We start from the raw sequence: 13,170 nt of genomic DNA on the forward strand, positions 1-13,170 counted from the left end.
ATTTATTTTGCCTCAAATGTTCTCCTGGGCTTGCTTCAAAATTGTACTACTATTTACAGGCTGCTCCTTGTTTGACAGGATCTGGAGTTTTCTATGGCTTTGTTGAATCTTGGTCCTTCGTCTAAACATTGTACCACGGTATATGTAACCGCTAAGCTACTGTATTTTTTACTTATTCGGATATCTGGAGAGATAGAAGAACATGGATGTAGGTTTTTAGGGCCATCGCGGAAGGCCTCTCTCAGGTCTTCTTCGATAGTGAAGGTTCCGTAGCCTGGATTAAAAACTACATCAGCTCAAGGTTTTGTTTATTCGTGGTACTTAATGTTAATGTAGTCATGGCTGGTTATCGCATCTTTGTGTAAAAAAAATGCATCAGTTCAAGGGTTTGTTATTCGTAATACTTAATGTAAATTTAGTATCATGGCTGGTTAACGCATCTTTGTAGTGTGCCTTTGGTTCTATATAAGTGCCGGAGCTTTATGGCCTGCAGATTCAAATTGGAGACTACAAAGTAGCCGAGATTTTGATTTCCTTACGAATAAGTTTTCGTCAAACCTGTTATTCAAATGGTAGAGTTAGTTTATGTTTTTTTGGGGCATACATCTTGGTCTATTCGATCGTTATCATCATTGAGCAGAGAACCTACAATAGCCAACATTAGTTCGGAAACCTACATTACTTATAGCCATTTGTTCTCTGCTTCTTAATTATGATTCTTGTGTATTTTTATTGAACAAAATAACATTGCTTAATATATACTTATTGAATGTGTTGACAACATAAAAAATATATGATATTACCTATATTATAAACATTCATTTCTGTTTGCTATGAAACAAATGGTTGGATGCAAACAAAAAAATTACCGCTGCGTTATACATGTGTTATCTTTATATAATTACTTGAGAGATCGAGTTTTCCTTAAAAAATAGTATTGCTTATACATATACTTGAGGGCTCTTAAAGACCTACTAAACCGTTGACAACTAAACAAACATCATCTGATAAAACTTATGGTTACAAAATTGTTTCGCTTTTGCTTGTGCGCCGGGGCGCACCGGGTCATCTAGTTTTTGTAATTATTCTTTCCATGTTTTCCAGATTCTACTCAGGACATACTGATGTTGTTTAATCAATAAATTAGTACCGACATTTTCATATTTTTATAAATAGTATCACTATGGCTCGGTTTATAGGGCAAAGAAGTTTTTATTTTCATTCAACACAATCTAAATAAATACTTCGGCATATTTTTTCCGTCTCTTAGTATTTAAGTGCAAGTTCTTCGATCTGGGGCAGGATAGAACGTGATATGTGTGTTTACAAAAATGTGTGACCGTTTGTTTGTACTATGTTTCAAAAAAAATGGCTAAATAAACTTTGACTTGTATAATACTACCTCCAGTTTAATGAATAAGATGTACACGTATTTTAAGCCGAACTTTGACAAAAAAGTTAAGCAACAAAATATCAATTATATTGTACGTAATTAATATCGTTGAATTCGTATTGAAATTCAATTTGTAATGATGCTGATTTTACATGGAAAATCTTTATATGTAAAGTAACTTTTAATCAAAATAAAAAACACATAAAAACTAGAAGAACTTATTTATTGGAATGGAAGGGAGTACTCTTCCCCTTCGCTCTCCGTCTCCCAAATCCCTACTAGCGCCAAGACTAGAGACATTTCAAAATCCCGCTCCGTCGCGTCGCTTCCATGGCCAAGAGCCCTAAGGGCAAGGTCACCACCAGTCGGCGGCCCGCCAGAAAACTGCAGGCCGGCTCCGCGGACATCGAGGACCTGGCGACCTCCGCGGCCCTGGTGGGCCCCGCCTCGGCGCCGGCCGCGCTGCGTTCCGGGTTGCTCCGGTGGTATGACGCGCACCGGCGCGACCTTCCGTGGCGATTCTCCGCTGCGCCGGGCCGCGAGGGCAGGGAAAAGAGGGCGTACGCGGTGTGGGTGTCGGAGGTGATGCTGCAGCAGACGAGGGTGCCCGTCGTCATCGACTACTACTCCCGCTGGATGGAGCGGTGGCCCACCGTGGAGACCCTCGCCGCCGCCACGCAGGAGGTGAAACTGAGGAATATGTTCATCTCCTGCGCGCGAAAGATTCAATCTTTGATTCATAGTTTCGGGCGGAAATTGAGTATTTGAGTCGTCTTGTTTTGTGGTTCTTGTTGCAGGAGGTGAATGAGATGTGGGCTGGGCTCGGGTACTACAGGAGGGCGCGGTTTCTTCTGGAGGTAAGATTTGGAGACAGATTTGCCTGAAACCCTAGGAAAAGGAGTAGCCGTAGTGCACTAGTTTAGTAAACCTTCACAGCGCACATGTTCTGTTTGACGTTTTGCCAGGGAGAGCTTGGAGGTTCGACTCGGCTCCCCTTCATATGAGGGAGATTCTAGTGCTAGCTCATGATAGGCGTTGCATTACAATCAGCTCATTGGATAACATTTTCGGTAGTTTGGGAGGAAAGAGATCCTTGACATAGGTATTCAGTTAGTGAAACTTTTCTTCTGATTTATTTTGGTGTTAAAATTATCTTTAGTACTTCTTGGTCATATGATCTTGCAGCATAATGAATTAAGGATAATGGATTCCTAGTGGCTGGTTTATGGAACACACATTTCTGCTTAATCTATTTTGCACGAGCATCTCTAGATGGAAGCAGTATTCCTTTTTTTTTCTTCCTTAGAAGACTAAATGGCAACATGAGTGTGTGTATCATCTTTAGCTCTGTGCACAATGAATGCCGATTGATAGGGAGGTTAGTAGTGGTTGTGAGAAGTGCTGGGCTGGTGTTTTTTACATGAATGCAGGGGCTGCAGTTAAGTAAGCATATCATGTCTTTACTTTTTTATCTCATATGACGTGTTTCCTTTTGTTGGAAGTAGGGAGCAAAGCAGATTGCGGAAAAGGGGGAATTCCCTAGCACAGCATCAACACTTCGTCAGGTTCGCGGCATCGGAGACTACACAGCAGGAGCTATCGCGTCTATAGCCTTCAATGAGGTTGTGTACCATATATATCATCTTTAACTGACTAGCTCCATGCCTTTTTTTCCATGCATATTCAAATGATTTTGCTGTGTTTTTGTTTGCTATAGGTCACCCCACTTGTCGATGGAAATGTTGTACGTGTTATCAGCAGACTTTTTGCTATTGCTGATAACCCAAAGGAATCGTCAACAATAAAGAGATTCTGGTAAGTAGCACAACCCTCTTTGATTCCCTGGAGAGCAATGGAAGTGCTGATTGTGGCACTAATTAGGGAGTAGATGGCCATATATGCAATAATAACAATTTCAACACTTAGTGCAAAATACCATCAAATTATGGTAATTTATCGTCCACACCAAACAGCTACTGCATTGTACTGAGCTATACCATCAATTAACTCTGCCAATTTAAGCCTAATTCGAAGTTGCCAATATCCACACTTCCACGTAGCTTAAGTGCAAGCCATATCCACTTTTGGTTCCATATTAATCTGATCCTTCTGCAACATTATCCCCAAATACCTAACTTTTTATTTGAAAGCCTTATAGACATAACTTTTGGGCACTGTTGCTGGATGACAGGGAGCTTGCTGGTCAACTGGTTGATCCATCAAGGCCAGGAGACTTCAACCAAGCAATGATGGAATTAGGAGCAACATTATGCAGCAAGACCAAGCCTGGTTGCTCAGAGTGCCCTGTCTCTAGCCACTGCCAAGCGCTTGCGCTTTCCCAGGAAAATCCATTGGTTGGAGTTACAGACTATCCACGGGTGGTCCCCAAAGCCAAACCACGTCATGATTTCGCTGCTGTTTGTGTTGTTCAAATTGCACAAGGTTTAGAGCAAGAAATGGCAGCAAGCCAATGTAATCTCTTTCTCTTGATAAAGAGGCCAGAAGAGGGCCTGCTTGCTGGGCTCTGGGAGTTCCCATCGGTTCTTGTTGATGAAAGTAAGACCGATTCGCTGAACAGGAGAAAAGAGATGGATAATTATTTAAAGCAGTGGCTTGATTTAGACGTTAAACGTAAATATGATGTGGTCCTCAGGGAGGATGTTGGTCAGCATGTTCACATTTTCTCCCACGTTCGCTTGAAGATGCATGTGGAGCTGATGGTTCTCAAGATCCAAGGTGAATCATGTGCTGTCCTCACTAGAGTTAGCTCATAATAGTCACTTTCTATGTTGCAGCCTAATTCTTCTGTTCTAGGTGATGTAGGTCAAGTGTGCAACAAGGGACAAGATAGCATGAAACTGAAACTTGTCGATGAAAATTCAATCGATTCCATGGGCTTGACATCTGGAATTCGGAAGGTAATTGCAATTCAAATCTCTTGAATATAAAAGGCCCTGATTCTTTTCAGAACTGACAAATAAATTGGATGTTTCCTTTCAGGTTTACAACATGGTGAAGGCTTTTAAGGAGAAAAAGCTATTGGAGCAAAGCCAAATACCCACGAGGAAAAGGAGTAGACGGCAAAAGCAGTAACATAAGCCTTAGTTAACGTAACTTGTAAAATTATTTTGTATGTACCTAGATTGCTGATTAACACATTAGCAAACCATTGGTCGTAATGTCATTCAGATTCTAGCATTCCTTCTGAAAACTTATTCCTTGCATTTCTATGTCATGTTTATTTGCCTTGAAATGGAGTTATTAACTCTGGACAGGGTGTTTCTGCACCTGGGTGCATATGCACCCTTTATTTGAAATGCATTTTGAACATATTTAAACATGTAAAACAAAATGGTTTGTGTATATCTTGACATGTTACATGCTCGCAAAGTTGTTTCAGCAAAAACCAACATGTTTTGTGCCCTGTGTAAAAAAAGATAACTTTTTGGAGCTAAAATAGTCTATTTCTTGAGACATTTTTGTCTTTTTTACACAGAGCATAAAAATTGTTGGTTTTATGTGAAGCTTTATGTGCACACATGTCCCTCTACAACAACAACAACAACCAAGCCTTTCAGTCCCAAACAAGTTGGGGTAGGCTAGAGTTGAAACCCATAAGATCTCGAAACCAAGTCATGGTTCCGGAACGTGGATAGCTAACTTCCACGCACCCCTATCCATGGCTAAATCTTTGTCGATATTCCAAACCTTCAGGTCTCTCTTAACGGACTCCTCCCATGTCAAGTTTGGTCTACCACGACCCCTCTTAACATTCTCATCACGCTTTATCCGTCCGCTATGCACTGACGCTTCCGGAGGCCTCCGTTGGATATGTCCAAACCATCTGAGACGATGTTGGACCAGCTTCTCTTCAATCGGTGCTACCCCAACTCTCTCCCGTATATCGTCGTTCCGTACCCGATCCTTTCTTGTGTGGCCACATATCCATCTCAACATGCGCATCTCTGCTACACTTAAGCTGTTGGATATGTCGTCTCTTCGTTGGCCAACACTCGGCGCCATACAACATCGCGGGTCGGATAGCTGTCCTATAAAACCTGCCTTTTAGCTTTTGTGGCACTCTCTTGTCACGAGTACGCCCGAAGCTTGGCGCCACTTCATCCAACCAGCCTTGATTCGGTGGCCCACATCTTCATCGATATCGCCATCCTTACGCAACATGGACCCCAAATATCGGAAAGTGTCTCTCTCCGGTACCACCTGCCCATCAAGGCTAACCTCTCCCTCCTCGTGCCTAGTAGAACTGAAACTGCACCTCATGTATTCAGTTTTAGTTCTACTAAGCCTAAAACCTTTCGAGTTCGCCTCCACAACTCTAACTTTCTATTAACCCCCGTTCGGCTATCATCGACTAGCACCACATCATCCGCAAAGAGCATACACCATGGGATGTCTCCTTGTATATCCCTTGTGACCTCATCCATCACCAAATCAAAAAGATAAGGGCTCAAAGCTGACCCTTGGTGTAGCCCTATTCTAATTGGAAAGTCATCAGTGTCGCCATCACTTGTTCGAACACTTGTCACAACATTATCATACATATCCTTGATGAGGGTAATGTACTTTATTGGGACTTTGTGTTTCTCCAAGGCCCACCACATGACATTCCGAGGTATCTTATCATAGGCCTTCTCCAAATCAATGAACACCATATGAAGGTCCTTCTTTTGCTCCCTGTATCTCTCCATCAGCTGTCGTACCAAGAAGATGGCTTCCATGGTAGACCTCCCAGGCATGAAACCAAATTGGTTTTTGGTCACGCTTGTCAACCTTCTTAAGCGGTGCTCAATGACTCTCTCCCATAGCTTCATAGTATGGCTCATCAGCTTGATTCCACGGTAATTAGTACAACTTTGAACATCCCCCTTGTTCTTGAAGATTGGTACTAAAATACTCCGCCTCCATTCTTCGGGCATCTTGTTTGACCGAAAAATGAGGTTGAAAAGCTTAGTTAGCCATACTATCGCTACGTCCCCAAGGCCTCTCCACGCCTCGATGGGGATACCATCGGGACCCATCGCCTTGCCGCCTTTCATCCTCCTTAACGCCTCCTTAACCTCAGACTCCTGAATACGTCGCACAAAGCACATGCTGGTATCATCAAAGGAGTCGTCTAGCTCAATGGTAGAGCTCTCAGCCTCTCCATTGTAAAGGTTGTCAAAGTACTCCCGCCATCTACGCTTGATCGCCTCATCCTTCACAAGAAGCTGATCATCTCCGTCCTTGATGCATTTGACTTCGTTGACATCCCTCGTCTTCCTCTCCCTAAACTTGGCCATCTTATAGATGTCCCTTTCGCACACATGTCCCTCTACATGCAAAAAATAATTTCTATTTTTTAATTTTTTGAAATATCTTTTATACATTCACCCAGGATTAGTTTTGAGGTATCATATCTGATGTTCTTTTTCTGTTAGTTCATGATAACTAGAAAAGGGCAAGTTTGGAGATTGAAATGTAAAGGACGAGGCTGTGATGGAGTACATGAACCACCTCTGTTTTATTTGTGTGTTCTCATAAGAGCTCTGATTTTTGCTATTTGGTACCACTTTTGAAGTGTTATGAAATAGATGTACAAAATAGACGAGCAGTATCTACCCCTGAACCTTGAAGGAATTTTCAAAGTTGCACTTGGAATAGGACCATCATACAAACCAATTAGGCATAAGCAGATAAACTGATGCAATTACATTAGCGTCTTATTTTCTGAAAGATCTTTCCATTAGCATTTTAGCTCCGCTATTTGCAAAAAAACATGGTAGCTGTAGATGCTATATGTTTAATCCTATTTGACAGCGAGGTTATTGTGGAGTGAGGTTGAGTTGAAGAAGTTGCGTGTATGGTTTGCTTGAATGCACATGAATGCAACATGGCGTGTTTGGTAGCCTGTATGCCCATTGGCTCGCATCGGCCTAGCTTTTTTCGGCTCATTTGGTTACCTGGCCGAGACCGCGTTCTTGCAGGAACCGCTTCTCAAATCACCCTCGGGCCAGGCCCTAGAGGAACGCTCGATTCGGCCGTTTCTAGCGAGCCACCCCCGTTTTCGCAGAAGTGGAGAACGTGACGTCCTCGCAGAGCCACCGCGGGAGATGGCGGGAGCTCGCGTGGGACAACGAAATCTCGGCGGGATGAACTCGGTCACCGCGCTTGAATTTTCGTCACCGTATCTAGGGGTGGCTCTCTCACCGGCAAATCCAAATCCCCCATTTCCCCCCATTTCGAGCTCATCCACCGTTCCCGATCTAGCAACATGGCCGGCTCTACCTCACCCGCACGGTCGGCGAGGCTTGCGGCGGCGACAGCGGCTACTGGCCGCGGATGGTCATCTTCTTCGTCCGCGTCGATGACTTCGGTTGTGGTAAGCTTCTGCAAACCCTAGCATTAGATCTAGATCTTTTGGGTACACAAGCGGGGTCTGAACGAATCCATTGTAGGACATTCCTTCGTCGCCGGTGGAGGTTGTGGAGGTTTTCCAGGTTCCATCTGACTCTACGACGGGGACCGTTCTCGCCGTTGGCTCTTCCACTGGGACGGTGGTGCTGCCTGCATCTTCGCCAGGGTTCCCTGCTTCCCCGACCGTGCTGCTGCGTGTGGCTCCTTTGACTGTAAGGCCGCTCTTACTTATCTCGCTGTTCATTGATGTGGTAGTGGTAGTTCATTGATCTACTAGTGCTTAAGGATGTTCATGTGGTAGTGCTAGTTCTTTGATCTGCTAGTGTTTGCCATGTAGGCGATCATACCTTTGGTGATAAGGGGTTGCCCGATCTTCTCAGTAAGCGACGGGTGGTGATGATCACGCGATGAATGCAGCGGATGGAATCGATGATATGAGGTAGATAAATTGTATGACGCCGATGAAGTCTCTCGATTGATTTCTGTCGCCATGCAATAGCTCTCAACCCTGCAAGATATTCGCAACTCCACACACTTGCGCACGTAGCCGCCGACCACGAAGCGGTAAATTGCAATCTTCTAATCCCCAATGGAACAACAGATCACACAAACTTTCAGTAGCATAAAACTCCAGATCCAAACGAATTGGAGAGTGTTGGTATAAATAGTTTTGCGTAGCTGTTGCCTGCCAAAACCCACCGGCGAGCAGCGGCGAGCAACACGAAGAGCCAGGAGGCTGCCAAGACTGCTGGTGGGCCCTGGTCCCTCGACATCGTCCCGCAATGCTCTGGCACACGTCCTGACGGTCGCAAGGGCGTGCCACCTGACCTATACCTGGTCAGGGAGGTGTTGGATCGCTTCGATTAGTTTCCTGCATGGTAGACACGTAAACATTAAATGAGCCTCGATCGGCTCTCGGGTTACCTCGCTCATCGGCTCAAAGAGCCGATTGACCCATGGTTCATGTTAGATCTTGCAATAACATGGGCGTCCTGCTTCATTAATATTAAGCTAAATCGATCTACGACAGTTTAGGGTTTTCACCGTATAACCGGAACGTCCTACGCGTAGTTGAGCCTAGCAGATACGAAAGATGATGGAAAACTAACCCTAAACGAGGCCTAAAAACCAACATAAAGTCGATTCCCGGAACATCCCTTCTAGGATCGGTAAGCCATACCTAGCGCACTACCGGATCGTTCAACCCGTTTGCAAGGCCTAACCATACAGATATCAAACTAATCCTTGCAGAACAAGGAGCAACTATAACAGATCGAATCTACTAAATAAAGATGAAGCAAGATGCCACCCTTACACCTAAATAGGTGTAAGGGCGGCTAGATATCGAGGGGCGGCATAGCTAAGCAAGCATATCAGAAGAACAACGATGCAAGCCCTAAAACATCTACGATAAGTAGTGTTACTCGCCATCAACAAGGCTTCAGTACGAGTAACACCAGATAACGAATAAACCTATACTGCCTAGATTGCAAGATGCGATCTAGGCAGCATGATGCTTACCCGGGAGAAACCCTCGAAACAAGGGGTGGCGATGCGCCTAGATTGTGTTTGTTGTGAACGTGATTGTCCTCCTTTCTCAATAACCCTAGATACATATTTATAGTCCGTAGACTTTCTAATTCGGGAATAAACCCAACCGTGTACGGGCTAAACTCTATCTCTTAATTCTAAATGCGATCTACTATAATATACAGATACACGGGCAATTTAGCCCAAATTCTCGTACAAGGCCGATTTAGAGACACTCCACGTGTATATCCTCCAAGCCCATCTCAAGTACGGCCCATCTCCTGATTTGGCCAAAATCTGGTGATAACACATGCCCCCCCTGGTTTTGGTAATGATAATTTCAAAACCACTCTGTTTTTCCTTCGTAGGGTCATGTCGTGGCAGAGCGAGAACCGCTTCGATATCTTTCCATCATGATACCCTGTCTTCTCAACTTCTGCACGATTGACAGTTTTGGCACCGCATCCTCGAAAACTGCTCAAGCATTAAATCTCCACTATATCCCCTTTTATTTAAACTCATCGAGCAGTTCGCCTCTTCATCCCCCTTCTCCGTACTAGCCATCGGCAAAAAACCCCTCTCTGCATCCATGGCTTCCTCTTCCTCCTCTGCTTCTTCCGGCCTTTCCTTCGACTCCTCCTCCTCCAGCGAACTAGAGCCGAAGGTCAACCTGATGGCGATATACGAGGCCCTCGCCCCCGAGTATTGGGACGCGAGGGATTGGGACTCCTCCATCGAGTCGGAGGACGACGAGCCCCTCACCGATGGGGAAGAAGCCCTCCAGTTCCTCGTCGACGGGGAGCTGGAGGCGGCGAGCGACGACGACCTCTTCTCGTGGGAGGCGGACCTCTCCTCCGACGAAGAAGAAGAGGAGACGGAGGAGGACTCCTCCTCCGAGGAGTACCCACCGGCCAAGCGCTTCCGCGCCGGGTCGGATGACGACGACGACGACGACGACGACGACGAGGATGAAGCCCCTGCCGGCGGCTTCATCAGCAGCGACGAGGAGCCCGCCGGCAGCAGCGCCGACGGCAGCTACGACGGCGACGACGAGGGCAGCGACGGCCCGTAGATTAGGGACTTAGTAGTAGTGCATTAGGCATCGGATGATCCTTTTGAGAGCCATCGGCTCTTCCTTGTAAAATCGCTTTGAATCAATGAAAAATGTTCTTCCAATTTGATTTTCCCATTGTCCAATTTCAAATCTTCCGATTGTCAAAGCAAGTCAACACATCAAGAACCGATAGCAGCGTATCGGTCTTTCACCATCAAATGCCCATAAGGCTGCTCATAATATTTTGTAGTTCTAGAGTCGATGGCTGCGCACCGGCTGTTTTATTCTCAAGTCGATGTCTGTGCATCGGCTGTACTTAGCATCCTGTTGCTTTGCACATATATTTCTTTTTATCGGCCGATTTCATACATCGGCCCCCATATTCCACTGTTCATCATCCCCATACTTGGGAAGAGAATTGATTTTTTTACTGGCCGATTTCGTGCATCGGCCTCCACATTTTACTGCCCATCATCCCACATACTTGGGAAATACTTTTTGAGATGCTGGCCATTGACAGCCACTGGGAACTTCACGCCATCCAACTGCTCGAGCATGTATGCATTCCCCTTTAAAACTTGGATGACTCTGTACGGCCCGTGCCAATTTGGAGACCATTTACCATACACTTTATCCTTAGTCCCCAACGGCAATACAGCTTCCCATACCAGATCACCAACTTGGAACTTCTTTGGTCTCACCTTCTTATTATATGCGCGAGCCACCTTGGCTTTATTCTCCTTGATTTTCTCAAGCGACCATAGTCTGAGTTCTGTTATATCCTCAATGTTGTCACTCATCAGAGCTGCATATTCTTCAGTAGTTAAGTCATTCTGAAATGTAATCCGTCTCGAGCCAGCCGTGATTTCCCAGGGCAACACGGCTTCTTGTCCATAGACCAAATGGTATGGCGAGGTTTTTATTGCTCCATGACACGACATGCGGTAAGCCCACAACGCCTCTGACAACACCTCGTGCCAACGTCTAGGGTGCTCGTCGATTTTCCTCTTAATCAGTTTGATAAGGCTCTTGTTGGATGCTTCGGCCTGCCCATTTGCTTGAGCATAATATGGAGACGATCGGATCAGCTTGATTCCCATATCCTCGCAGAACTTTCTAAACTCCTTAGAAACGAAGACCGAACCTCCATCGGTCGTGATAGTCTGGGGAATCCCAAATCTATGAATGACATGCTCCATCACGAAACTGATGACATCTTTCGATGCTACTGACTTCATAGGGACGGCCTCCACCCATTTAGTAAAATAATCTGTAATGGCCAGAACCCATTCATGGCCTTTGCTCGATGCAGGATGAATTTTGCCGATCATATCCATACCCCAACCTCGAAATGGCCAAGGTTTGATGATGGGATTCATTGCTGATGCGGGTACCATCTGAATGCTCCCAAATTTCTGACATGCTTGGCACCCTTTATAGTACTTAAAACAATCTTCAAGCATGGTGGGCCAATAAAATCCCGATCGCCTGATCAGCCACTTCATCTTATGAGCCGATTGGTGAGTTTCACAGGCACCTTCATGCACCTCATGCAAGAGCCGATTGGACTCGGCTGGTCCCAAACATTTGAGAAGTAACCCTTCCAAAGTCCTGTAGAACATGTCATCGCCAATCAGGACGTACTTCATGGCTTTGTATCTTATCCGTTTAGGTGCCCCCGAGCCGAATCTTTCAAATAATTGAAGATATCGGCTCTCCGATCATCCGGTTCCATGAACTGAACCCGGATATCGGTTCCATCTCGCTACGTCCTTGTATCCCGATGCCATCTCGTGCGAGATCGTTCGCCTCGGTATTCTGCGACCTTGGGATCCAATTGAAATTTATATACCTGAACTGTGCCATCAGCTCACGGCACTGCATCCATAATGGGAAGAGCAACTCGCTCTCACATTTGTATTCCTCCGTGAGTTGAGAAATCACCAATTTGGAATCTCCAAAGATCTCTACCACTTCTGCCCCGGCTTCAAATAGCAACTCCATTCCCTTGCAGATTGCTTCATACTTCGCGACATTGTTGGTGCAAGGGGTAGGTAACCTGATGGAGAAGGAATATGTTGCCCCCCGAGGCGACACGAGTAGCACGCCGATGCCGCAACCATCCTCACAGACCGATCCATCGAAGAACATGGCCCATGCACGCACGTACGGTGCTCGCTATATCAGTGTTTATTCGTTCAGCGATAAGATCGGCCAACGCCTGTCCTTTGACTGCTTTCGCAGGTTGATACCGGATATCAAATTCCGATAATGCAAACATCCATTTACCGAGTCGGCCTTTCAATACAGGAGCCGACAACATATGCTTAATGACGTCTGATTTGCATATGACGATAATTTCTGCTGACAGCAAGATGTGCTGAATCTTGGTGCAGGTAAAAAACAGACAGAGGCACAACTTTTCGATCTCAGGGTACCTCGTTTCTGCATCCAACATCCTTCTGCTGAGGTAGAAAACCACTCTCTCCAGACCATCATAAACTTGCACCACCACTGAGGCGATGGAGGTGTCAGCTACTGACAAGTAAATGTAGAATGGCCTGTCTTGCTGTGTGGAACCAACACAGGTGGCTTTGTTAGATACTCCTTAATCTCGTCAAATGCTTTGACCACGACGTCATCAATGTAAATCTCCACCAATTTGCCGATTAGATCATGAAAGATGTAATTCATGGCTCTTTGGTACGTTGCGCCGGCATTCTTCAGCCCAAATGTCATGACTACATACTCAAACAAGCCTACTGAGCCTGGTACTCTG

General features: G+C 45.4%; 1 protein-coding gene across 2 annotated transcripts; it reads left to right on the forward strand.

Annotated features, from left to right (window-relative positions):
- The first annotated feature begins 1,723 nt into the window (after positions 1-1,723).
- LOC124655961 (adenine DNA glycosylase-like) lies at positions 1,724-4,606 on the forward strand. Of its 2 annotated transcripts, none has more exons than XM_047194783.1 (7): positions 1,724-2,077; positions 2,191-2,250; positions 2,899-3,015; positions 3,111-3,208; positions 3,585-4,129; positions 4,208-4,311; positions 4,394-4,606. In XM_047194783.1, exons 1-7 carry the CDS (start codon positions 1,724-1,726, stop codon positions 4,484-4,486), a joined length of 1,371 nt encoding a protein of 456 aa, XP_047050739.1. In that variant the 3' UTR covers positions 4,487-4,606. The 2 variants fall into 2 exon arrangements, with proteins under 2 accessions (XP_047050739.1, XP_047050740.1); XM_047194784.1 differs by having other exon boundaries at positions 4,217-4,311.
- The last annotated feature ends 8,564 nt before the right edge of the window (positions 4,607-13,170 follow it).

The sequence above is a fragment of the Lolium rigidum genome, chromosome 5 (genome assembly GCF_022539505.1).
Source record: "Lolium rigidum isolate FL_2022 chromosome 5, APGP_CSIRO_Lrig_0.1, whole genome shotgun sequence".
Classification (NCBI taxonomy): domain Eukaryota; kingdom Viridiplantae; phylum Streptophyta; class Magnoliopsida; order Poales; family Poaceae; genus Lolium; species Lolium rigidum.